Raw genomic sequence first — 27793 nt, 5'->3', positions numbered from 1 at the left:
AAATGTATAAAAATTAGGCCAGGATGTTAAATTCTTATACTTGAAATTACAATGTTCACTTCTGCAACATTTGGCCATCTAATTGCAACCCGAATCCAGTTAAGAAACTGAATTGAATTTGTACGGGCAGGACTCAAGTCAATCAATTAATTTATATAGTTATTTATTTGCAGTCAGGAGGCATAGATGCAACAAGAAAGACATTGAGGAGTATATGGCCAACATAAACAAATATGGGTTAGAGACAAACACAAAAACAAAATGAAGATTAGAAAAAAAGAAAAAAAAAATCTAAAAGGCTGATCCCTCCGTTCTAAAGAGAACCTCACTAGGATAACACCTCCAATAAATAAACACACACACACCTCTATATAAAAGAGCTCTGTAATATTGGATAGAGATAAAGATATATTTCAGAAAGTCTTTGAAAGGACTAAGATGAGCTTGTAAAAGACTTGACAAGAAAAGAATCGTTCAAAAGAATCATCTGCACTTCAATTAAAGATTCAACAAAGCACACTAGCTTGACATCATTTTTAAAATGTGATTTTTAATTCTGTACATGTAATAAATGTGATGACAAGGTATTCAGTGTTGATTGCTTTTAAGGTCACAATTCCACATGTGCTTGACGTCGCTCGCTTGGAAAAGCGGTTAGAAATGGTCAGTTTCTAATGAGTCCCACACTCCACTCTCAACACAGGCTTCCATTGCACAAAGATTAATATCCTAGAGCCGAGAGACTCCACCTGCACAAAACCATAAGCCTTCACACAGATTTAGAACATAATATTAAATCATAACTGATGCATGATGATCAAGCACATGTAATATACAGGTTACTAACAGACCATACAGCAAAGAAAAAAAAAAAAAGAGAATTTAAAAGGGAACTCAAAGAATGCCAGAATGCTTCTGTAATGTATGCCCAATTACTGAACCATCTCGACAACTCCCATCCTCCCGAGAGGCTCATCTGAAATTCAACCCCGTCCGGGCATCCGTCGGGATCCACATTCCTCATCAGGACGCGGAAACGACACTAACGTATACGTTTTGGGCGTATCGCCGTCTTACGGTGGATGAGGGTGATGGCAAGGAGGAAAAAAAGCGTGCAGATAATATTTGTCAGGCTCTTGAACAGCTTTCCCTCTCTCTTTCAAAGATAAAGTTAATGCATAGACTTTTATTTCAAATGTTTTCTCAGAGTAAAAGACATTTTGATTGATTAACAGCACACTTCACACTCCCACAGAGTCTATTAGGTTTTTCGCACACATTAAAAAGGTGAAAATTACAAAAATTAGACAAGATAAACAGAATAACGGATGAAAAAGGAGAGACACGATCAGTAAGGCCAAGGTTGAGAGCGATAAATCAAAGGGAAACAAGAAAAAAAATACAAATAATTGGGTAGAAATGAATCTAACTTGTTCTAAAATATCTTTCGATCCATATTGGAATAAGATGAAGGATTTCATTTCACTGTATTCCGAGTAGGTCTAGATTCATTTCTAATGCGGTTATTTTTCTGTCCCTCTGTACCTAGAGGCCATCCGTCAGTGCTAGTGTTTCTCACAGTCAAAACACCCAGTACAATCAGCATCGAAGTTCACAGTCAAGCACACTCTAAAACCAGGTAGCTGTTCGTTTCTCAAAGTGGGTTAAGCTCTAATTGAAGCTACGTAACCTGATCCCAGATCAGCTGTAGAGCGGTAACAACAGCATATCTGCTTCCCATCACACAGTCTCACAAGCCTGCCATCAAAAGAGAGGAGGAGAAGGTCGGGTCAAAAGTAACTCCCACCACTAAAACCAAAAGAACACCGTAATCTGACGAAGCAACATTTCCTTTACATGGTGGCGTCTTCCTCAAGAGTCTGGGTGGATGAGATTATACTTGAGGAAGAGAAGATGATGGGCAAAGGGATTTTGTTTATAATGTTAAATAAAAAGTTAAAGCGCTTCTGAGTACAGAGCCAAGAGAGGAGGAGGAGGAGGAGGAGGAGGGTGGACCCGATGCTCCTAGCTCAGGAGCTGACGAATCTCCTTGTGCATGTGACACAGGAAGTCCACATAAGAGGCCCCACCGTTGTTGCTCTTATCCTCCACCAGGAAGTGCTTGAAGATCAGCTCCAGCTTGTCTTCCTGTTTCACCACCATGAGCTGAAAGACAACAAGAAGATCAATTAATTCATTCTTTGGTTTAAAAAATAAGAAAATGAATTCAAGTAAACTAATGGAGGAAAGAACATTAGTAACAGTTGTAGGCCTACTAAAAAGTGGCAAAATTACTAATTTAAATTACATAAAGCAAAACAAAATAAATAAATGTCAAAACAACAATTACCATTTTCCAGAACCCACCCCTATTAAAATTAATTAAATCCCCAGGGAAAGTGTGAAAGCAAGCTAGGTTCTTTTTCCATGCTTAGTTCCTTTTTTGGTCTAAATATGGTTCTTTTAAGGAGGACTCAAGTGTAAAAACACCCAATAATCATGAGTGACCCAGTAGTGAGAAATAAATCACAGATGAACATTAATCTGGACTGGAAAATCCTCCCCTTTTCCCCTTAGTCAAAGTCATGGATAATTCCTGGATTATCTTGCCTTCATATTCCCCATGCTCATCTCATTTTGCTAATAATTTTATTGTACTGAAGTGAAAAAAAAAGAAAATTCAACACAAATGATCTAAGCTTTCAGAAAAGTAAACAATCTTTTCAGCTGTCCAAATCACGAAAATCTGCAAAAGCATAATATCAAACCCTGTGACGTATTTACCTTCATGTATCGTGAGCGCTGTGCCCTGACAGACTCGATAATCTCCCTCAGTCTCTTTGAAAAAGGATTATCCAAAGCCGGCAGAGAGGTCTAAACCAGCAAAACACACAATAAAAATTGCCAATGTTCACATAACATTTTTAAAGACAAAATTTAGCATGCAAAAATAGTTCAAGTATCTTGGGTAAAGTGTTAAAAGTTTCATGTGCTTATAAGGTGGAGCTATAAAACTGTTTCTGTATGAGGTAAAACCCAAATGATTTATGGACAATATGCATGCAAGTTTTATTCTATTTTAAATATAGCATTTATAAAGGGTCGTACCATGCCGGGGTCTATCTGGCTGAAGGCAGTTGTGCCAAAGATGTTCTGAAGCAGCTCCTGCTGGGCATTGACCCCCACCCAAAGGAAAATATTCAATCCGTTCTCTAAGAGGTACACTCCTCCCCTAGACAGCCTCTCCTCCGAGTCTCTCACTGCCACAGGCAGAGACATGCTCTCAACATCCAGCTGTTGCTGTAGAGAAACCGAGAACGTAAGCATCACAGCTCAATTACAATATCAAATGGGGTGATATTATTGTGTTCGTCTCTCACCAGCGGAAGCAGCCGAGGGTAGAAGAACACATGGCTTTCGGCCACATCCATAGCGCTGACCAGCTGTCTCAGGTAGGCCCGGTCATCCAGGGAGACGTCCGCCCCGGGTTGCAGAACGTCACTCTTCAACACACAGTTCAGATACACGGGCAGCAGCTTCATACATTCTGGTAGAATCAACTGTACACAGAGAAATAGTCAAGAAAATATCAATACAATGTAGGATGACAGAATTACTGAGATCTATATGAGAGCGGTAAATATATACAATTTATTTGAATCGTGATTAATCGCATAGGCCTACTTCATTAATCTCGTTTAACTTGTTTATTTTGTCGTCGTTTGCTATATCCAGCAAAGTAAACTATCTAAGGCTGCAACAACTAATTGGTCAAATCGATTATTATCGATAATGAAAATAATCAACAACAAATTTGATTAACGATTAGTCGCGTCTGCGCTCTAAACGGAAAACAATCAGCCAGTTATGTTGCTTAACAGTAGTGAATAACCCATTTCTAAGGACAAAACGCACATGGAAAATAGCGGAGGACACAGAGTGAGCTGCTGAAAGGTACATGATCCAATATGATATAAGGAGTTCATATAGTTCATACATTTATGCACACCAAAGCACCCATGAAAAAACCTTTTCAGAATTCAGTGTATAGTATGTGTACAGTGCAACAGCATAAAGCTTGTTTAGAAATTGTGATACAGATCAAGACCACATGGAGATGAGATTTTAAAAAAACTAAACTATCCACCTTGACCTGACTCCATATACCTACTACAGGGATCCATTCAGAATTACTAAACACAGCAACATACACAAGAGAGATTATCCTGAATGTGTGTGGAAACAATGTACTGAATGTAGTGAAATGTGTGTCTGTGCATTGTGCATGAATACAATGTGCCATCAGACCATTGAGAGCACACACACACACTGTTTATTTGCACATCAATATAATTGACCCGCACATGCTTACTGTACCAGTCCTGTACGTCACCGCATTCGTCTTTACCTTGATTACAGTCTGCATCTATCAAAACTTTACAAGCGAGGACGCTGGTTTGCTTTATTCAGCCGAGAAACTTAGTTTGCGTATCATCTGGCCATTCAGCGGTGTCATTTTTTGACGTTCCGTTAAGTCTGTATTTCACACAGTGTGTTAGGGCTCACGCTCTTCAAAATACGACAGAGCTTGTGTTTTAGAGCTGAACAGACTCTAGAATGGATTCATTGAAAATGACCGCAAGTGAATCACTGTTCTCTCTGCCATCTCTGATGTAATATCCCTGGTTTTCTTTACATTTGCGCTGTTTTGGACTGATTGTGTGAATGAAAAAATGTGCTTATGTGCTTCAGTAATTTATTTGCGTAAAATTATTTTAATGCCTTAAGGATTTTTAATTAATTGCATGTGTTAACGTTGACAGCCCTAATATAAATAGGGTTTGAAATTATCAACACACTACCCAATTTGGCAGGTTTGGCATAAATTATGTTCTGTCACTTTGCATGGCAGAGCCCTTCACCTAAAAGGGGCCTCAAACATTAGCAAAACAATGTGTAAAAAGGGTCGCACACAGAGAAACACCATGCAGCACCACGTCTTTGAAATTCCAACACATTGTTTTCTAATCATCGTCATTCATAGTTTTCCATTAAAATACAACGATTTAGGACAAATATATGTACGTACTGACTTCACCCTAGGAGATCTTGTATTGTACAAGATATTTATTGTATATACATCGCACTTTCTCTTTCCGTTTGGACGGTTTTTTCAAATACCTTACTTCAAACTCATCGACGCCACTGTTCATTCTTGAAGTGAACTTTTGCCTGTGTTGTGATTAGATTCAATGTTTTGGATTGCCGCATTGAACTTGAGAACGCGAGTACAGAAAGACGCGACCGGTGTGCAATAAACCTGCCTGTGAGATGTCTGCGGTGTGGCGCTTCCCGTCTGCTGTGCCGCCAGAGCCCTAGGAGACAATTAAGAGACTACTTTTTCCAAACCATTCTCATAAATGCCGCATGTCCAAGACTTTTGGGCAAAAAGCACCCTAGCGTATTTATTGCCACGTGCAGGTAATTATAAGAGAAGTCACAGAGAATTTTGCTTTTATTTTTATTTCCATTTTATTTTATTTGAACGGTATCCACAAAGTATTGACTGTCGTAAAGCTGAAAACAATACAATGATTCAGAATCAGATTTAATAATAAATATATTTAAATCTAAGCTGTGACTTTGATGATGTGGTTTATTTCTGATATTTATGTTTTGTCTAGTAGATGTTCTGAATGGCTGGTAACAAATTTAATAGTGAGTGAAAAAGTAAATTTCAAACCCTGTGTGTGTGTGTGTGTGTATATATATATGTGTATAAATATTTTCAGTATATAATATTTTAATTATATGTACGTGATACTTTTTTTCAGGATTCTGTGAATGAATAAAAAGTTCAAAAGAACAACATTTATTTAAAACAAAAAGCTTTACTGTCAATTTTGACCAATTTAACGCAGAATAAAAATATATCTTAAAAAAATAAAATAATAATAAAAAAACACCTTACTGAACTCCAAACTTTTGAATAGTAGTTCAAAGGTTTGGGGTCTATATAACAATGAATCCTGGAAAACCGGATGTTTTTTAATATTGATAATAATAATAATAAATGTTTCTTGAGCAGCAAATCATCATATTATAATGATTTCTGAAGGATCATGTGACACTGAAGACTGGAGTAATGATGCTGAAAATTCAGCTTTGCATCACAGGAATAAATCACATACATTTTAAAATAAATTCAAACAGAATATTTATTTTAAAATGTAATATTTTGTTTTTTTTAATACGTTTAATACGTTTTTTTACTGTATTTTTGATCCAAAACATGCAGCCTCTGTGAGCATAAGAGACTTCTTTCAAAAACAAAACTCTTACCAACCCCAAACTTTTGAATGGTAACTTGTGTATATATATAAAATCATTAGAAACAGTATTTGTCTTTACTTACCTGTCCTGCTGAAGATGGACTGGCACAATTCTTGCGGTAACAGGCTAAGATCTGTGCACACTGATTCACCAGGCTATCACGTACATTCTTGGTAGGACTGCTGAGTACACTCCGATATGCTGCAAACACATACAACAATATATTTTTTTTAAATGAATTCAGATGGTCCCAGAACAATTCCATTTTTTTAAACTGGACCTTTAAGACTCTTAAAAGAAAATGACCTATATTCCTATATTATGATTAACTAACATGTGAAATGCGTAATAATGCCCCACAAAGCTGCTGAATATGTAGGTGTTGATGGTTATGATGATGAATCATGATAATTGATTCATGACTTTGCGGTCTAGTTTTATTAAAAGATGTGTGTAGACGGAGGAGGGAACTTTCCCTCTTGAAAACAAAACTAAAAACAAACCAAAATGAAAAACAAACCAAAAATGTAACAAAAAAGTTCAAATAAAATAAATAAAATATAGCAAAACAAAACAAAATCTTAAATGGGGTTGGGAATCAAAAATTGATTCTAATTCTGGGATCAAATACTTAAGGTCAGGAATCAGATACTTAATTTCAATTCCTCTTATCGATTCTTTTGTGTGCATTTTAATGACTTTAAACCTTATTGGAATTGAAAATAGGAATGTGCAGAATCGGAATTGTTCAAATTAAAACGAAACGAGATAACAGAGGTGGCCCATAGAATACTACTGCAGGAAGCAGTGAGAAGGTGTTGATCCAACCGGTTTAAGAGGATGTGTGTGGTTTCCCTCACCATATTTGACAAAGAAGTTGATGATGGTGTCAGTCTCACAGTTCCTGTACAGGTCTGCCAGCTGAGAGCAGCAGTTCACTGCCATGTTATGGATCCGAAGCCGTCGCTGACCGTTGCAGCTGGTGTACAGAACAGCACACTGAAGGGAGAGCAAAAAGAAAAAAAGTACAGACAAAAAGGTTAGCACAGCTGAGGTGATTAAATGTTGAGCTGACTGAATTCACTGTAGCTGACACTTCACATATGTGTGCAAGACTAGACACACACACACACACACACACACACCTGCATTAAAGCTCCAGTTTCCTCGCTGAGCTTGTCGTCATGTCTGAACTCCACGGTAACGGTCTTGTCACAGTCTAGTCCTGCCAGCTCTACATCTGTGGTGTTGCTCATGTAGAAGGAACCAAAGAAGTCGGTTGCCCGGATACCTGCCACAGCACCGCACACAAGTTCAACTCAGCCTTTATGCCAGTATTTTAAATCAATGATAAAAATGTAATAAATAAACAGGAAGTGGATGAAGGTCAAATGGCTTTATCATGTCTTTGAGAGTTGTGTAATAAATATTTATAATAATACGTAATAAAAAAATTGGGCCCAAAGAACAGTGATACAAACCAATCATAAAATTACGGATTTATAAATTTGGGCTTTTTGTGGGGCAATTACAAATAAATCTGTCGCGGTTTGAAAAGTTCAAAAGTTCAAAATGCTGAAATAGTAATAAGAAATGTTTCTTGAGCACCAAATCAGCATATTAGAATGATTTCTGAATGATCATGTGACATTGAAGCTGCTGAAAACTCAGCTCTGACATCACATGAATAAATAGCATGTTAAAATATATTTAAATAGAAAACAATTATTTTAAATGATAATATTTTAAAACGGTTTTACTGTATTTCTGATAAATGCAGCGTTGAACTAGAAACTTCATTCTTAAACAAAAAAAAAAAAAAAAAAAAATCATACCAATCCTAAACTTTTGGATGGTAGTGTATGAATATATTGCGGTAAGTAAATGGCAGGATGAAGAAAAATCAGACAATAACATAAAAACATCTGGTGTATAGAGCTGTTTATTCACCTGTGCTGGTGCGGACCCTCATCACTGCATCAAAGCCCACCTGCTTCTGCACATCTCTCCGCAGGTCATTGAGGAAACGCTCCTGGTCAGTCGAAGCCTGAAATAAACCATAGTGCGAATAATCATAATGCATGTTGTTTTTGGTTAAGGAGATTTCTTTGATCTGGTCATGTCTGATAATATAACTGGGTGGTATAGTTCTCTCTTACCTGGAAGTAGGTGTATTTGTAGATGGATCCGCCAGTTGAAGTGGGGACCACCCCTAACGTTGCTACATCAACATACTGGTTGGGAAAGATGAAAAGGTCCACACAGCAACCCTGCGTCACACACTCCTTGGCTAAGGTGTTGTAAAAACTAACTTGTGGCTGGAATAATGACTGCAAAAGAAATAGGAGGAACTTCAGGATGTGTCGAATGGAGAGGGTCTTCCTAAAAAAAGTCCTTATAAATACCACGGTAAAAAAACCTCCTGTTACAATTAGGGATTGGCGATATGGGCTTAAAAATATATCACGATATTACTGGTATTTATTGCGATAACGATATTAATCACGATATAAATATAGTACCATTCACCACTGCTTTTGGCTACAAGTGATAGCTGTATGCATTCTTGAGAGCCTCAGAAACACAAACATTGATCTAAAGTAAAACATACCCATCATCAAATAGGCTCCTATAATATACCAGTTATACAAAAGAATAAAAAAACAGTAAAAACTGAAACACCAGCCCTTGCAGAAATGGAAAAGCTGCAGTTTCTTATGTAAACATGCAGATAATGTTTAAATAGGCCTAGTCCAACTGTACTGAAAAACATCACACAATAATAATTCAAATCAATTACAAGTTTGAAATGTAAAAAACTAACAATAAAACTGATAAAAGAATAACACTACTGTGAATTCTATTAATAACAATATAAACCGCACTAAGGATTGATGAGCTACTGGGTTCATGAATATTAATCACGTTGTCTGCGTTCGCTCGAACTGCCAATGAGATTGCATTAGTTTCTGCTTGCTCATAAAGGCTGAATAATTTCAAATGAATTTTGAGTGTGTGAGAATCAATGTTACAATGTTCCCATAGTTCTCAGTCTCTGTGGTGACAATACATTTTCAACTGCCACTGTCTGTATATTCAAGTTTGCTTCTTTCAGAGACAGACAGAATGTAATGAGCAGTAGAGATTTGAGAGGAAACGGTCCTTGTACCTTCTCTTTATCAGTGCCCACTAGTTTCTTATCCTCTCGGTTCTTCAGTTTGCCTGGAGCCTCAGCAATGGGAAGAGACGAGTGGAAAACAAAGAGCTTTCCAGCACAGTCTGCAGCCTACATGACAAAACAGAAATGTCATTATAACGGAATGTTTGCACTCGGGGTAGACACAAAATACTCAAGCCAAAAAAACAAACAAACAAAAAATTCTTCCATGAAGAACTACACTTTTCCGTAATGCTCCATGTAATGTCTCGAAAAGGTGCTACAAGGCTGACATCATTTTGAACCACAATGAGTTGTGGGAATCATTAACATTCATATGATGATGTACACTCACTGTAGACTATGAAACTTGTGCTGATGCAATAAGATCACATACCTTGAGCGCTTCCAGCCCGGCCTGAATAACAGGCCCAAACACAGTCTCAGTTTCCCTCGTGTCTGCAAACATCTCAGGAATCTGATCCAACAAACTAGGGGGCAACAAACATTTTCATAATCAATCCACTTCGACGGTCAAAATGCAGATACAAAGCCTTTAATATTTCTGTTTTTTTTTGTTTTTAAGAAATTGTTCATTTTATTCATCAAGGATGCATTAAATTGATCTAAAGGGACAGTAATGACATTTATAATTGTACAAAATATATATTTTTTCAACTTTCTATTCTTCAATGTATCTTGAAAAAAAAAATGTTTTAAGATTTCCACAAAAATATTAAGCAGCACAACACAAATAATAAGAAATGTTTCTTGAGCACCAAATCAGCATATCAGAATCATGAGAGAATGACAACCAGAGTAATGGCTGATAAAATTCAGCTTTACAATCACAGGACCACAGAATCATCATTTTAAATTGCAGTAATATATTACTGTTTTTACTGTATTTTGATCTTACCAACCCCCAAATTTTGAATGGTAGTGTACAAAAACCGAAGCCTACCTCTCAATAACCATCCTGGACTCCGAGACATTGACCAGAAATCCATCCAGTAGGGGCACAAACATGTCAGCCACATCTGACACAACCATCATCTGTGGCTGGGCAAGGGAGGCCTTCACGTTATAGAAATGAAGCACTTTATTGTAGGTGACAAAGCCAACTCGAATGTTTGATTCCACATCAGGATTCTCTCTGCAGGAACAATAAATAGGCAATGTCAAAATTATACTGTTGTACATTCAAAAACACTCTCTCAAAAGATTTTTGTAGTTGTTTCTGATTATTCAAACTCTCACCTGGGCAAGTAATCCAACAGTGTCTTCAGCTCCTGGCACACGATTCCCACCATTCCATTCTTCACAGCATTATAGGACACGTCAATCAGGAAGATGAAGGCTGGTGGTTGAGGAATCTTGTTGTTCTGTCAATAAATAATAATAAAAAATTAAGCAATCTCACACATATCAGCACAGATTGTAGTGGCACGATTGGAACTTATACTGTACCTTACAGTAGTCCACAGTAGCCATAAACTCATAACTGCCCATTGAGAGCTCCGGTCGGTCGTAGCAGTCCACCCTCTTCCCTGTGTGATCCAGATGCTGGAAGTAATGGGGAGGCACTAGAAGAGTAAAAGGAGAACAAAAACAAAAGAATTAGATGTTGATTAGGATGAATTCAACATGATAAACGTGTTCCTGGAGCATGACTAACCCTCGGTGACACAGCTGCAGAAGCCACACTGGAAACGACGGCCACCTTCAATAAACTGCATGTACGGGCACATATAGGCCTTACAGCGATTACAGCGGATGGGACCACTTTCTCCATGATCCACGAGATATGGTGGTGACTGCCAGTAAAAAGGAATGACATGCCATTACCCACAGGCCCTTTTGCAATCATTTTCAAGGCAATAAACAACATTCATATCTGGCCTTTTACCTCATCTGGAGGCAGAGTGGCCAGGGGTTTAATGACAGCAGCCAGGGGCACCTGGGACTGTTTCGCCATGTCGGCATTGCAGGGGACGTTGTAGGCTGTACAACGGATGTAGCGTGGACTTGCATTCCCTTTAAAGAGATGAATATAATGCAGATTTTATTTTAATATCGTGTAATAAAGTCTACTGTTTTACTTATGATAAAAAAATGTATGCAGTATAAAGAATTTAGAGTTTCCAAACATACACTAAACATATCCAATCGCTATTCTTACCTTGATCTCTAGCTTGGAATTTGGTGGTGACAAGAGGTGGGGCTTGACCTCTGACCCCTGTAGTAAAAGGTTCACTTCCCTTGTTTGCTTTATCATCCTCGATAACCTGAATCTGAGAGAACAAACATCAGCCTATGAACGAGTGACACACCTTTATTCATGAACAAACACAACCCAACCCAACACCTGATAAACCTCTGTATGCCCATAATATAGAACCGATCCAAACAGGATCAGCAAGTTTAAAAGTTTAGTGCCACATCTGATCATCTAAAACAGATTAAAGGAATATTCAGGGTTGAATAAGTTAAGCTTAATAAACAGCACCTGATACATGCTGTCTCAATCTGTTTGGCTCTAATATTATTGAACACTCCCATAGACTAACAAAACAAGAGCATATAGTGCCACAGGAATGAGTTAGAAAACTCAGAAACGAGTTAGCATGTTTTAACTTCCGGTTCCATCGTCCTAAAGTCAAATTGTTCTTGGTTAAATGCCTGAAATAAGGCCTGTGGTTATCAAGCACACTCGTTGGGATGTTGTTTTTATTGGTAAATATTATCTTGATGAAAAAAAGTGTGCAAGAAACTGCATTATTATTAGCATATTTTCTGCAAAAATCCTGGATTTTCAATGGAAAATCTTTTTGCCAAGGGAAATCCAGAGTAATGTTAACTTCCGGGTTGGCCAACAAATTACGTCAACCCTGCAGCTCTATTACTGCCCTCGTCATCCCATAGATGCCATCGACAGAGCTCGAGTAGCATCTTACCCAGAATATTCCTTTAAATGATGGGCCATAATGTTTACATTAGAGACAGCCTATTAAACCATTAATAAGAACATGCCAGTCATGCACACACGGTCACTATATAGCATGCGGGAGTGTTGATAGGAATAGTTTTGGGTGGGTACCAATGACTGCTCTAAACATAATAAAATCCAAGTAAATTAGCCAAAATCATTCAAAGAATCTATTGATTTAAATGGATAAAATAATGACGCAAATTGTGTCATTATTTACTCTCTCTCATGTCGTTACAAACCTGTATAACTAACTTTCTTCAGTGGAAAACAAAAGAATACATTTTGAAGAAAGTTGGGAACCAAACCATTGACTTCCACAGTATGAACAAAAAAGGCATAGAAGAAAGTAAGTCATCGTTTTGGAACAACATGAGGGTGAGTAAATGCTGACTACCCTCATTTTTGGGTGAACTATCGCTTTAAGTATTCATGTTATACATGTGTGTCCATCTCAGTAAGGAAGTTGGTCTGTTGCACAGAAGTATCATGTAAGCTCCATAATCAGAACAGAGAATAAAATATTCATCTAGATAGAGTCACTGGCATCCCTATGAGTAAGGAACGGAGAAATCGGGATACAGTATAACAACACAGAACAGCAGAGAGACACGAGGCACTTACTGGACTGGGGATTGCGTCTGGGTCTATTCTATGTCTTGTTTTCTGCACAGGCGGCATGTCACAGGCTTGCTTTACATTTTAACAATTTAGTCAGCAAATTATAAGAGAGGAGAGAGATAGAGAGAGAATCCAAAACAAAAGGAAAAGAGAGAGAGCAGAGAAGATAAACAGAAGTGTAACCACAGTTATGGTTCCTCTGTTTTTTTTTCAGGCCAAGAATTACTGATGATTAATCACACTGTTTAGCAGGCAGTATAAGAGACATGTGTGCAGTTACTGCGAGGTGGCACGTGCAGAATTTTCAAGCCTTAAAAAAAAAATCTATGAATCTGGATGTTGTTGTCGTTGTTAATTATAGCCACCATAGTGCATGCACATCAGACACAGGAGACTCCAGAAGCCTTTCTTCACACAACCACATCACATCTATATACATAGATATTGTTTATTACATACTGAGGGTATGACTGTGTGTATGTGAGTGAGTGTTTATTTAAGTGCATTAGTACTGAAAATGATGGATTATTGATATATGTGACCCGTCACGGAAACCAAGGACACAAGTCAGCAGCACAACTTTCGAGCAAAATGAGAAAGAAGCGTGTTTTTTTCAAAATTGGTGATTTTCGTTTTTTTGCAGAATCTGTAAGTTGAGATCACGAAGAAGCCTCTCCATGTTTGAGATAGCAGTATTGGTATATTTAAAAGCGTACATTTTGATGTTGAAATCGCCTTGTTTTTCGGAGATTCTAGCACGCAGTAGGGGGCGTGTCATTGTCGGTGTGTATTTCCATACTGAATTGCCGGCGTGGCTACTTATGCAGCGCTCGGGCCGGCTCTATCTGATTTCAAAATTCAATGAAGATGGACGCCAATAACATTACGATGTCCAGCAATCGATTTAAATAGTAGCTTACATGGGGTTAAAATGAGGTTATAATGGGGTTTAATTTGTCGTTTAATGAGATGTAGCCTAATACATGTAGCCTAATACAATGGTACAGTGGTAGAGCGTTCGCCAGCCGTGTCAGAGGTTGAGAGTTCGAATCCGCCCTTGAATAAGTTTTTTTTTCCTCGTATAGTTTTTTTTCTCTCTTCAAAACGATTATGTTCATCAGTGGTTGTATATCAAGCAGGGACATGCAAACGTTTGAATTATTTTGTTATTTCAACAGAACAAATAGAGAATATCCGCAACGGATTGAAGCGCGCGTCGAGTGAATACAATGCAGTGTGCGCGCGAGCCACACGAGTAACGTTAAACACTGTATCTGCGCCACTGATCGCAGCAGCAACGAGCACTTTGATCACTTGATAAAAAAAAAAACACATTTCAGCGCTAGTATCTTATTTAAAAAACGAACTAAATGAATGCTCTGCCAGTTAACTGGAGATGTTTTATTTAGAGAATTTGTAGAATTGGTACATTCAGGGGAGAGGGGGAGACGGGGGAGCTTTACAGGGGGTATGACTTATCTAAATGAGATGTAAATGAGCCCTATTGTCATTCCCAGAAGCGTGAGAACTTGCCAATCTTTAGAAGCAGATTTCTACCATTTCAGTTTTTTTGAGTGCCTACCTTCAAATGGCCACAACTTCTCCAAATATTATCAGATTTCCATGTGTTATACATCGTTGGAAAGCTTGAATACTACACTTTCAGAATATGCGAATAACTCAAAATGCCCCAGAACCGACTTGTGTCCCTACTTTCCGTGACTGGTCACATACATATATATATATATATATATATATATATATAACACAGAACAACATTTTTTTTATAGGGTTTGATTGTTTTTTTGAAAATTATGTACTTATTAGAGTATAGGTAAAAAAAAAATTATTAACCAGTATTTTTTTCTAATAAAACCATTTTTGGAACATTAATGTTACAGAAGTAATGCATGAACAGGAAAGTTAAAATATCGTTTCTGCAAGGAGTGAACTAATTTTGTTTAAAGCCCTGTTAAAATCACACTTGAGAAATTAACACAGTAGATGTGTGGGACAAGGTGTGGTGGACAGTGATTTTTGACTGTGTATGTGTCAGATCTGAGCTGTTCATACCGGGCTTGGAATAGAATCAGGATCAAGCCTCTTCGGGGCGGCTGGTGCTGGGGCAGGTGCAGCGGGTGGCGCTCCATAATTTGGCTGCCCAGAATAAGGTCCTGCATAGCCAGGCTGAGGACCTCTGACCTGCCCGAATGCACCTGGTAGGGAAAAAATATCATAGGTAAATCGATTCACAAAATCAAAGTCTTGTGAATTAATTAGGGTTGTTAAAATTTAGTTCACCCAAAAATTAAAATTTGTACTAGTTCCAAACCTGTATAGCTTCCTTAAATACACTGACATGTAACTGTCACATTAATTTTATTAAATTGTTTTACTTTTTAGTTAGCAACAATGATGCGCACCATTTTGCTGAGGAGGATATCCCTGCATTCCTGGCTGTGGTGGTGGTCCTGACAGGGCAGCATTGATAGGACTAGGTGGCATGCCCGTTTGTGAAGGGGGTACATGATTAGCCTGTGCCATTAGAGGCCCTTGTGATGCCATTGGAGGACCTTGCATTCCAGCAAGGGGAGGCCTTGGTGGAGCACCAACTTGTGGTGGAAACCCAGTACTGTTTGGAGGTGGACCTGAGTGGTAAGGTGAGGGTTGGGAAACTGGTGGTTGGGGTTGCATGCCTCCTGGGAACTGAGATGGAGTTGAGGTGGGTGGTGGCCCTCCAGTGAAATTGGAGAGTTGGGAGGTGGGAAGTGGAGGTCTTTGGAAAGAGGGCTGTGTTGGAGGAAGTGGGCCTCCATATGACTGGGTGGGACCTGGAGGCAGGGCTGTGGAAAACGGAGGCTGAGAGACAGGCGGAACTTGAGAGAAGGATTGTTGAGAAACAGGTGGTGGGGCTTGGGGCTGAGTGGGGCCAGTGGAGGAGAAAGGCGGGGCAGCATTTGGGAAAGGCTGCTGGGCAGGAGGTGGAGCTCCGTAGTAGGACCTAGGGGGAGCCTGAGCCATAGCTTCAGTAGGCGGAGGCTGTGTGGGAGCAGTGGAGGTGAGTGAGAAAGTGGGAGGAGCTGCAGGGGTGTAGGCAGAGGAGATAGGAGCCTGGGATACGGAGGGAGGGGCTAAAAAAAAAAAAAAAGAACAAATTGTTGATCACTGCAATGTTTTAAATCTTTTTATGATGTTACATTTTTCAAAAAAGGTTATTTACCATAGCCTGGGCCTGCAGGGGATGGTGCAGTGGAGCCAACCTGCATGCTGGCCATCTGATTGGTCATCTGCTGCATGCTGACAGGTGGAGCTCCAAACTGCTGGTCGTATGGGGGCTGAGGACCAGAGAGATTCACCACAGCTGGAGTGTAAGGTTGAGACACTGGAGGCCTGAACGAGCAATTAAAATAAGATCCGAGTAAGACAAGACAATGCAGAGAAGAGAAACCATGAAAAATAACTCACTTTGCATTCATTAAGCATCGAAGGGAAATTTTTTGATAACCCTTTTTTCGAATGTCAACCACAAAAATGAAGAGGTAAAACGTAAGCCAAATAAAATGTGCTGATATGACAGGTCACTGACCTCTGTGGTGGAGCACCCATTGGAGGTGGTCCATTTTGAGTTTCTCCGTGCCCAAACTGAGAATAGTTCTGGGCACCTGAGACAGGTGGTGCCCCTGAAGTGGGGGGTCCTCTCATACCTTTAGGAGGAGAGAATATAAATAATTAAACAGTTCAATGTTCGAGTGAAGACCGGGACACACCAAGCCGACGATCGGCCATCAGACAATGTCAAGTAATTTTTGAGCATCGCTCGGCTTAGTTTTTTTGGTGTGTTCCGCACTGTTGGCTATAGTTGGAGGCCGTCGGGTTTTTCTGAGCTGATTCAGCATGTTGAATCTGCGTCAGGCCGTCGGTGAGAGAGAGAACTCTGATTGGCTGTTCAGCTTAGCAAACGAGTCAGTGCACATGACGAAAGTGATCATAGAGAGCCAGAGAAGTCAAGTTGGTACAGACAGAAGGCTGTTCTATTTTAAATCATCTTACCTGAGCATTCGAATGCACACATATTTTCAAAACAAGCCGACTGGAATGAAGAAAGGGATCAGAGTGATGAATATCCAAAATGGTAAGCAAGCGCTGCTTTGTTGACGGTTTGTATATCTGCAGTCCTAGTTTCGGTTTCCCTTTTTGAATGATGAAAATAGACTATTGATACTTACACGCAGGCGCAGAACGCACGTGCTAGTTGAGTCGCCTTTAGTCCCTTTTGGTGTGTTCAAGTGCAGCGCTTTTGTACAGTCAACTTTTGTCGCTGCTAGTTCTTTGATGTCGGCTTGGTGTGTCCCAAGCTTAACACACTTTTGATTTAAAACTTTTATGATTATCTGTGAGCAACAAAAGGCATTTAATATAAGCAAATAACACAGCCTATAATATAGACTTGTTTGTCTTTACACTTTAGTCATTTTTTCTTTCTCTCTCACACTTTCTCATGACAATTTTTTTTTATTGCAAAGAATAAACGTGTAAAAATGTGGGACCTAAACAGAACGGAAGGGGATGAAAAAAAATTATTACAGGCCAAAAGCCAAAATGTATTTGTTGCAGTTGATTACTAGACTGGGTAAACCCAGCCCGATCTGCCGGCGATTTGATTGCGCCTTTTAGTTCAGGCTGGAAACATGTACATTCTTGTATCCTGCTCCTGTTACAAATTTACATCAGGGACCAATCACAAACTGGCTTATCCACCTGGCGCGGTATTGGTGGGTTTAATCCAATCCAATTCCTTTTAACCTCTCAACGATGATCAATGGCTTCTTTAGTTTAGCAAACAAATCGCTCGAGTGGGTGTCAATACCACCCACTTTCATGTTTTTTTTTTTTTTGCACAACCTGCAAAAATCGCTCGATTGCTGCTTCTGCAAACCGCTGATCAATGCTCCAAACCAACACGTTTGTTGACACATTTCCTGCCTGGAGCTTTCGCTGCAAATTACGTCACCTGGATCGTTGGTCTGATTGGTTGAAGGACTATCCAATTGCGTACAGAGTCATTTGAACTATGCCCGTTGATCATGCCTCTTGTGCAGTAGAAAATACAGAGCAGACTCCCCAGACTAATGTTCAATCATAAAAGATTGAGCTTGGTCTGGTGATAGCCAGACTAGTTGATTACATCACCAGCCAAATGTGTTCAAACTAATTCTGTATAGACATAAAGGGAATTTTTGCTTGTTTTTTTGGTACCAGTGTCAATTTTGTACTGTGTATACAAATATTACAAATATACCAAAGCAGTCAAATAACCCCCTTGATTCTTGTAAGGGAAAGCAAGTTCACTCAATGAACATGTAAGGATGATTAACATACTAATGTTCAATCCTAACATGTACTGAGACTATTGTAAAAAGAGAAAATTATTGGGAAAAAAAGTGATGTAAATATCATCAGGCAGGCAGAATGACTGTCTTTCCACAGCAGGCTTTTGACTGCATCCTGCTCTTTCCATTGCCACAGGTGAAGCAGCGCCCAGCCATCCCGCACAATATAGTCAATTACAAATTGCAGGGAATAGAGAAGAGGAGAATAGAGACAGGCTGCTAAGCAGAATTAAACCAGTTACCTAGGTCAAGAGGAGAGGAGGAGGACAGGTCAGAGACTAAGTTTGTTGCAAGAGTCTTAGTGGGAAAGCTTGCATAAGGAGAATATCCTGCAATACAAGAAAGAGAGAGAAGTAAAAAATGGGAATAAACTGTGAAAACAGGAGATGACAGGTAAAAAGAGGAGGCTGGGGGGGGATAAATCTGGCTGTCACTTTCTTCTTCGTGCTCTGAACAAGCACAGCTTGAATATACACAAGAATATCTCTCACAGATTGACCTTAAGGCCCTATTAAATGATAATAACCTGTCATAAACTTTTTCTGAATCAGTCACAATCATATCGTACTTCCACACCCTTACCTTGCGGTGGACCTTGTTGGTAGGCAGAACCCGGCCCGTTATAAGGTTCGTACTGAGCTGGATATCCCGATGGCACGTGGCCAGCCCCATATCCAGGCTGAGGGTAGCCCTGATACCCAGGCTGAGGCTGCCCATAAGGAGAGGCCATGTGAGGTTGCTGGTTGACATTCATTCTCAGTTCATCCCTAACTCTGAAGAGAGGGCAGAAAAAGGGGGAAAAGGATAAGGAGAAAGTGAGTGAGTAAATCTATATTTATGAGGTACTGCTGTGAGAAGTGCTTAAGAGGTCTTGTTAGTCGCTCTGATGCTTTCAGTGGTCTAAAGACATGTGCTGCTGGACTGCTGGCACAGCAAAACTCCCGACTAATCATTTAAGCTCAGACCAGTGCAGCAAATGTTGACATAAAAAGAGAAATTTGCTCGAAAAGCTCTTTCACTCTTAAAGCCAAAAACACTTTAGGATTTCTAAAAGCAAGCAACACAATGAAGTTGATGAGCAAACAAATAACATGTGCATTTCACTTTAATTTTAAGCATCAGAATCAAAATGATTAATTTATGATGGCAAAACCCATTTCAGCATAGACTTTAGCCCTGTTTAAAGTGAAATATGATTCAGTAATCGAGAGGAATTGTTAGTGGAAAATGTAGGCCTACATCTCATCTGTTGTATTCTATGGTCAAATAATAAATCAAGGCCCTTAAAGTAAACATTAGCAACCCTTTTAACTTGCATAATGTGACATTTCTTAATGAAAGTTAAACAAAAATTACAACAGGATTTGAATTAATTAAAGGGGAACTGATTGGATCATGTTGCAGATCAGAATAGAGCCAGATAAGAATGAAAGCTTGCAGTGGATCATGGAAGGCTACGTGGAGGAGGTTAAGTTCATCCTGAAGATGGTTTCGCCATCATTAATTTGGTAATAGTTTAGGGTCCAATTCTCACTAATAACTAGATGCTTATTAGCATGCCTAATACTAGGATATTGGCTGTTTATTAGTACTTATCAAACTCATATTAATGCCTTATTCTGCATGACCATATTCTACATCCTTTAATCCTACCCAATAATTAAACTTAACTACCTTATTAACTATTAATAAGCAATAATTAGGTGTTTGAGACAAAAGTCGTGGTTAATAGTCAGTTAATATGAGAATTGGAAGTGTAACCATTAATTTTAGTAAATTAATGTTAACAGGCATGAAACTTTAACATTACTATTGGCAAGAATTTAGATATTTGGATATTAGTTATCATTAACTAACAGCCCACATGGTATTGCCAGCCAAATAAGAAAAAGAAATTAAGATCCGAACAAGTTATTTTGTTGTGATTACTGAAATGATGGATTATAATTAACATAAAAAAAAAGAAAATGCATTAAAGTCCCCATGAAATCAAAATTGACCCTATTTACTTTGTTAGCTCATATTACTAGTCTTGTGGTGAACAATTAATCCGTGCAAGAAAATATTTAAAAAAAAACATTTTTTACCATGGTAATCTTTAATCAAAATCTGAAAATGCCCCTCCCCTCTGCATTGGAGGACCTTCTCCGATGACGTAGGTTTGAGGAATTGGTTTGGGCAACGCGTAACCACTCCCCTCAAACCGTTAGTCTGCTATGAGCAGAGATGGAGAGGAGGAGCGCTAGAGTAAAACCCTGCCCTCTGTTCAATATTCCGTTTCACTGGGAAATACGTCACAACACTGGAGAAAAGTCGTTTGCAACTTCCGGTTCACGGGGACTTTAATAAAGTAAAAAGGTTACATTTCGATTTCATGTCAACTTTAAACTATGCCTGAAAAAACTTGAAGTGAACCTTGATCATTTTAAAACTCTGCATAGGCATAACACTACTTAAAGGAACACGCCGACTTTTTGGGACTTTAGCTTATTCACCGTATACCCCAGAGTTAGATGAGTCCATACCTTTTTCATCTCTGTGCGTGCCGTAACGGTCTGACGCACCCACCGCTAGCCTAGCTTAGCACAAAGACTGTAGGTAAACAGCTCCAGCTAGCATAATGCTCCCAGTAAGTGACAAAATAATGCCAACATTTTCATATTTACATGTTGTGACTTGTTTAGTCACAGTCATATGAGACACAGCCATCTTCTAACCGTATACATACTGGGAACTATATTCTCAGAATAGGGTTGGGCGATGTCCCCTAAATTGGCAGTTGACGATGTTTACAGTAAAACATCGCGATCGACGATGATATCGTCGGGGGGGGGGGGGGGGGGGGTTGTGTGCTGACGATCACGAAGAGACAGGGAGAGTGCACATTGTAGCTACTTACATCTACTGTGTTTACGCCACGGGAATACTCGGCTTGGCATTTTGAAATATTTCTATGTTTATTTGGCCGTTCAGGCGCGCAACCGTAGACAAAGACTACTTGACCATGTTGCGCTCGGAGCGCGCGCGCACCATCCTGTCAGTAGAATTCAGTTCTCTTTCGCGACTTATCGTGCTTTTGATTTTTCTTTTCAATAGCACATCCTGCTCTTTTCTTTCTTATTCATGTTTTGTTATGAACTTTACATAATCGTCAACTGAAATCTGTGCGGATTATCAACACGATACATTTAGGCCTATAGGACATAAAGGGTCTCTGCGGCAAAAGTGAAAGTACCAGCGGCCAACGGGTGAAATGTTTCTCTTTGCACAGCAAAGCACCCGTTTCAATAAAAGGATATATTAAAGTTTATAAAGCCTACTTTTACATTTTCATTGCTGTTTTAAAATGAATTTCGCCATCACCTTAAACAAGCTGTTCTGCTTGAATCCCAGTGCAGGAGCTGTAACTGTTAGGTTACCACAGAAACGTAAGCGTTTGGTTGATTGCTGTGGTGACTCGTGACACTCGCGAACAGCACTGAACACACACGTCTTCATTTTTTTTATCGTTTGTTGGTAAAGGGTGAGAGACCTTGCGAGCCACACGAGCCATAGGTTCCCAACCACTGGTGTACACACGAAAACGAACTGCCGTGAGACTGGGCTGGTCTGACAGGGTGGGGGGCGTGGCATCACGATGGACGATGATATCGTCCATCGGCACAACCCTATCTCAGAAGGAGAAGCACTGCTACTTGGGCGGAGTGATTTGCTCCAGTCTAACTCTGGGGCCTACGGTGAATAAGTTGAAGTCCCAAAAAGTCGGCGTGTTCCTTTGAGAGGACTGATGATTGACAACAAAAACATGACCTATTTTCAAAAGAAAGCACACCCGAATAACATTCACAGAACACAGCATATGTCTGACGGCAATACTTCCACACCCATCCCAAACATCTGAGACTAATGACGAACTGAAGTAACTCCTGAGGCTGTTAACATTATAGTGTTTAATAGTGTCTCCCACATATCAATTTCACAAACATCAATGAAACACAAGCAGATTGTAGTCTACTCAAATGACACAATTAGTGCAAGCACACTTGCTTTCTTAATAGCAGATGTTACAATGAAATCAAAATGCATATGGAAAGTTTCAGCTTTTATGAAATATCTAGATCTGGACTTCAAAACATCTTGTGTAAAAATACTGTTCCTCAGGTTTATAGTAACAGCTGAGAAGCTTGAGCACAACGCAGCCTTGAATAATATGTTGAATAATTCAAGGAAATGGATACCGTAATAGTATACAGTATCCCATGTGTGAGGACTTCCAGAGATAAACACACTAATTTTCCATCTATCTGTCTGAAATGAAATGACAGGCCCGCTGCATGACCTGAATATACTCATCGGAGTTGTGTACAAGATCACAGCATGGGTGACAACATTACGTAAAGAGAATCCAGCAGACGTGGAAATTCAAGTCTGAGACTCAAACTTGAGGCGCAAGTCTTTTGACCCAAGCAACTGGTTTCATGACCTAAGGCTTAAAGACACTGATGATCAACCAAGCTGCCTCTAAAATTGCTTGTCCATCTGTGGATATGACCAAAAAGCATGGTAGAAAAGTAAGATCCTCTAATGAAGATAGAGATACAGTTGTCAATAAAGGGGCGTGGTCTAGAACAAAATAAAACATTTCTAAGTTACCCATTAATTTACTATGGGGAACACGAAGAGAAATGTCATTTTTAATGGATTTTCACAAAGAACTTGCATTAAAGTTGTTCGGTTTAAGTGAGCATAACTATCTTGACAATTTAAGAAAAAAAAATGATGTAACTTATTTCAATCCACGTCAGAGACTCTAACGTGTCTGGAAACCAGTGTCGTGCTTTCACTTTCATGCACACAAATTTGGAAAATGTAAGCAAAAGAGAGGGACATGTTACGCGAATAAAAAACAAAACAACTAAAATACATTAACATCATGATATTAAGAGACTCAAAGTAGAAGAAAAGTCAAACAACTTGAGAAACTAGGCTAAATCATAACATAAAAGTCACACAGATGCATTACAGCACCAACACATGTGCTATTAAACGTAAATAACATACTATTAACTGGGCCATTAAATTACATTACACACGTTATGCTTTAATAAATAACTGTATTTTTTAAATCACTATGTGGCGTACGATGACATTAAATCCACTCACTCTCTCACCTCTTGCTAAGCTAATTTGAGATGTTTACCGTTGCCGGTTAATAAAACACAATCAGGAAATGACCCACTTGGTCTGCCAACACGGATCTCACCTCAATAAACCCTTATATCGTATGAATTACAGCAAAATGTGTCACTTTAATGTATTAAATATAGATTAAACGCATAAATGACTCGACGCTGCGGCTCGCGCTGAATGTGCTAAGCTAAGCTAGCAGTGACAGGGAAATAAATAACCAAAGAAAATAACAAATATCTAGCGCTATCTGACAGCTCACCTCATAAACAGCTCGATGGGTTAACGAACGATTCGTCGGGACGCCGTTCCGGTTCTAAACGCCGGTAAACGCGAGAAGACTACCGTTCTTTCACGGAAAGACCAGAGAGACAGACGTTTAATCCCTTCCTCACGCGCACCGGAAGAACTGAGGCTGTATGCCACGTCCACATCCGGTCATGATGAAGCGGTAGATTATGATGGAGGACATTTAACTTTCACGTTTTGGACAAATAGAAATGTGGCATATAAAAAGTATTTCACAGAATTATCAGTAACTTGGTTGCTAGCTGACCTAAAGGTGTGGCTCAGTGAATTAGTCTATACAGACAACTAGGTTAGGCTTAGTCAAAGTCCCTAAAGCTCTAACCCTAACCCATACTTTTATTTAGCACCGACAGTACTAAATCTGAACAGTAAAGATATGTGGGATATTTGCATAAGTGAGCAAACCTAACGGCCATTGGATCAATTTAATTAATGTAATAATTTCTAATATAATAATATAATAATTATTATTATCAATAATAAAACAAGTTATTTCTATAGGGCTTTTATTTTGAAGTACATGACTTCCGGTAGGCCGGGTTGCTGTTTTCTTTCACAGCTCAGAATTCAGTGTTGCTGTCATGGACTTACAGACATACGAGGCTTATGGAATTACCATTTTCTAAATTTTAGAAACACCACCCCTGTCTGGACAGATAGTGGCGGGGATGCGGCATCGACATGGGAAATCTTTTCGGGAAAAAGAAAGCAACTCGGGTGACCGAGCAGGACAGAGCTGTGCTGGTGTGTTAGACAGATGCTAACTGGCTAATAAGTCTTACGAGAAGTACATATATAAACATACAATATATATATATATATATATATATATATATATATATATATATATATATATATATATATATATATATATATATATATGAAAGTGCAGTTTATGTTGTATTATATAGAAAACAGCTCTGCTATAGGATCATTATGCATCTTGTCACGTTTTCGCTTTCATTTTATGTTTCTTTATTATTTTTTGTGTGTGAGCAGCAACTGAAACAGCAGAGAGATAAACTGAAGCAGTATCAGAAGAGGATCACTTTTCATGTAGAAAAAGAGCGACATCTGGCCAAACAGTTATTGAAAGATGGAAAGAAAGAGTGAGTGTGATCATGTCTCTCCTTGTTTTACTCGTAGAACTAGCAGGTCTAGTTTTCTAGACAACAAATAAACTAAATCTTCCTTATAATATTTTGTGTTTGTTTGTTCAGTAAAGCACTCCTACTCCTCAAGAAGAAACGCTACCAGGATCAGTTAATGAACAAAACTGAAAATCAGATAAGCAACCTGGAGCGGATGGTAAATAAAAAAGATCTTACCATGAGAATGTTAGATATGACATGTTTTAACATGGTTGCACCTTTTTCTGTATTATTATTTTTTTATTTATCTGCCATTATTCATACATATCACAATCAGATCTATTTTTGTTTTACAGGTTCAAGATATTGAATTTGCACAAATAGAGATAAAAGTCATTGAAGGACTGAAAGTTGGCAATGATTGCCTGAAGAAAATGCATGAGGTATGTAATGAGAAATGAAGTGTTATAATTGGCCGTGTTCAGTACAATGTACTGGTTAATTTAACTTGTACAACCATATCTCTATTCATTTTTTTTTCTGATGCCAGATGCTGTCCATAGAGGACGTGGAGAAGATCATGGATGAAACACATGATGCCATTGAGTATCAGAAGGTACATTTTACTTTTCAAAATCTAACTTGTAAGTTTAGTCTAAGCAGTTTATGTAACCGGCCACAGTAAAAGTCATAAGACCCGGTATTGGAATATATTTTGATATACAGTAGGGTCCAAAGAGAAAAAATACTTATCTTTTGCATGTTTTCATTACTAATTATATTGTTTGGTATGCCCTAAAATCTGTTCAGTACTCACATGGTCAATGTCACACATTTATTAATGTGTACATTTCATTTGTGACCTAATAGTAATGTTTCTTCAGTTCTCATAAAAAACTTTTTACATTTAAATGTTTCTAAATCCTAACACTCCCAGATTTAGATGAAAAAGTCTCCCACTGTACTCCTACAGTTGAATTTGTATGTTTTAACAGATTTCTCTTCATATTGTTATGTGCAACACAATGATCTTTCACTGATCGTTATTTGAATTTATTGAAAGGATAGCCCCTTGAGATGTAACATCTCATTTTCGAGGGTTGAAATATTTCAACTGACATCAACTTTGTGTCAAAATGGAAGAAAAAAAAAGTCTAAAGATGAGCAGCCATAAAAGGCTATAATCATCTGTTATACTCTACGCCACATATGCTACATCCTCAAATCTAGAAGAACTGAGAGGCAGCTGGATCTCACTCGCAGACACGCTGGGTCTCTTTTGTGCTTGTTGCTATTTTAATCAACTCTGCACGATGTACAAGTGTTTTTTCCCTCATTCCTGGTTGCCTGTGTGTGTGCAGCAAATTGATGATATGCTGGCGGGATCTCTGACCCAGGAGGATGAGGAGGCTGTGCTAGCAGAGCTGGAGGCCATCACTCAGGTGTGTACATGAACACACTCTGACAGCCCTTGTCACTGATGTTGTGTCAGCTGCTGTTTTTTTCATCTTACCTTATACATTTCCTGTTTGTGCTCAGGGAGATGCTGACCTTGAACTTCCTGAGGTGCCTGAAGAAGATCTACCAGAGGTTCCAGAGCAAGAGCCAGGTCTGTGTATTCATCTCTTATTCTGGAGTAAATACTATGCATAAAGTGCACAGTATGCAAATACTTAGAAAACATGTTTGTAATGTTTCAGTGCGGGAGAAGGAGAGGGCGAAAAAGAAACCAGAGCGAGAATTGGTGGCAGTGTAAATAAAGATCTGTCCATCTGTCGTACCTCCATGTCTTCTCTCGATCCATCCCACTGGAGACCCCAAGGGCTCATCCTAAACAAAACTCTGAGGAGTGATTAACAGTCCTCCTCCTCGTACATGTTGAAGACCCTACATCAACGGCATTTTTTAAAATTGTATATACACTGCATACTGTACGCCATTTAGTTTAGTAAGATGATCATTCTGAAGATCACTCTTAACAGTGCCTGGTCTTTCTAATATCCCTACAGTTTTGTCTGCTCTTTCAATTATATATCAAAGGCATATCATGTCTAAGCTTGTCACTTTTTAATGCATGTATTACTTTTATTATAACAATCTCTGTTTCCCAAACTTTAGTACGCCATGTTTTGTCACAAAGAACATGCACCTGAAGCGTTTCCATTATGAGCATAAACTTTTACAAAATTTTCACTGTGCTGTAAGATGTCATTAAAAACTAAACTATGACAAGCCTGGCTTAAGAAGTAGTTTAAACTGATTTATAGATTGATAAATAAACATCCTTGAGGGAAAATGCAGGTAGTCTACAACAGAAATGTAATTTTAAAGTCCAAACAACTTCTGTTCAGTCATTATGCTGTACACACAGTGTTTTGTTTTTATGAAGTATACATGCATAAGATACAAGGACATGATGTATAGAAGCAAAAAAATAATCACATTGTCTTTTTTGTATATGACTAACACACTGATTTATTTAAACTAAAATTTTCCCAGGTTAGCACTCTTTTACTGTACTGTGAATTCACTGTTCATTAAGTACATTAGTTTATAGTCTGTCTTCCTCGTTTCATTTTGTAAATATGCAGCAAAGGATTTTATGTAATAATTTTTCATCACTGTTGTGCCTGCTCTCCCTGCAGGAAAAGGCATGTATATGTAGCAGCCACTAGGCAGCAGTATTATGCAAGGCATGTTTGCTACAAGGCTGGCA

The 27793-nt window shown here is 38.7% G+C and overlaps 2 protein-coding genes across 8 annotated transcripts; one reads left to right on the top strand and one right to left on the bottom strand.

Annotated features, from left to right (window-relative positions):
- Positions 1-148: 148 nt before the first annotated feature.
- Positions 149-24109, bottom strand: sec24c (SEC24 homolog C, COPII coat complex component). 4 transcript variants are annotated; one of them, XM_081392973.1, is made up of 25 exons: positions 23940-24088; positions 19073-19263; positions 18733-18819; positions 16687-16804; positions 16321-16490; positions 15524-16231; positions 15174-15316; positions 11673-11784; positions 11400-11527; positions 11169-11307; positions 10961-11076; positions 10751-10875; positions 10455-10646; positions 9888-9981; positions 9503-9619; positions 8493-8663; positions 8284-8380; positions 7479-7624; positions 7194-7332; positions 6416-6534; positions 5325-5375; positions 3381-3560; positions 3109-3300; positions 2785-2874; positions 149-2166 (listed from the first exon to the last, which is right to left on the bottom strand). In XM_081392973.1, exons 1-25 carry the CDS (start codon positions 23942-23944, stop codon positions 2026-2028), a joined length of 3771 nt encoding a protein of 1256 aa, XP_081249099.1. In that variant the 5' UTR covers positions 23945-24088; the 3' UTR covers positions 149-2025. The 4 variants fall into 4 exon arrangements, with proteins under 4 accessions (XP_081249099.1, XP_081249100.1, XP_081249101.1 ...); XM_081392974.1 differs by lacking the exon at positions 5325-5375; XM_081392975.1 differs by lacking the exon at positions 18733-18819.
- chmp6b (charged multivesicular body protein 6b) lies at positions 24043-27586 on the top strand. 4 transcript variants are annotated; one of them, XM_081392982.1, is made up of 9 exons: positions 24043-24275; positions 24620-24730; positions 24986-25095; positions 25207-25294; positions 25434-25520; positions 25628-25693; positions 26439-26519; positions 26617-26686; positions 26778-27586. In XM_081392982.1, the coding sequence occupies exons 2-9, from the start codon at positions 24668-24670 to the stop codon at positions 26831-26833; spliced, it is 621 nt and encodes a 206-aa protein (XP_081249108.1). In that variant the 5' UTR covers positions 24043-24275; positions 24620-24667; the 3' UTR covers positions 26834-27586. The 4 variants fall into 4 exon arrangements, with proteins under 4 accessions (XP_081249108.1, XP_081249105.1, XP_081249107.1 ...); XM_081392979.1 differs by having other exon boundaries at positions 24083-24239; XM_081392981.1 differs by having other exon boundaries at positions 24084-24420.
- The last annotated feature ends 207 nt before the right edge of the window (positions 27587-27793 follow it).

Source organism: Scardinius erythrophthalmus, assembly GCF_964197995.2.
Source record: "Scardinius erythrophthalmus genome assembly, chromosome: 18".
Taxonomy (NCBI): domain Eukaryota; kingdom Metazoa; phylum Chordata; class Actinopteri; order Cypriniformes; family Leuciscidae; genus Scardinius; species Scardinius erythrophthalmus.
Note: the sequence above shows the minus strand (reverse complement) of the source record. Positions and strands in the feature narration are given on the sequence as shown.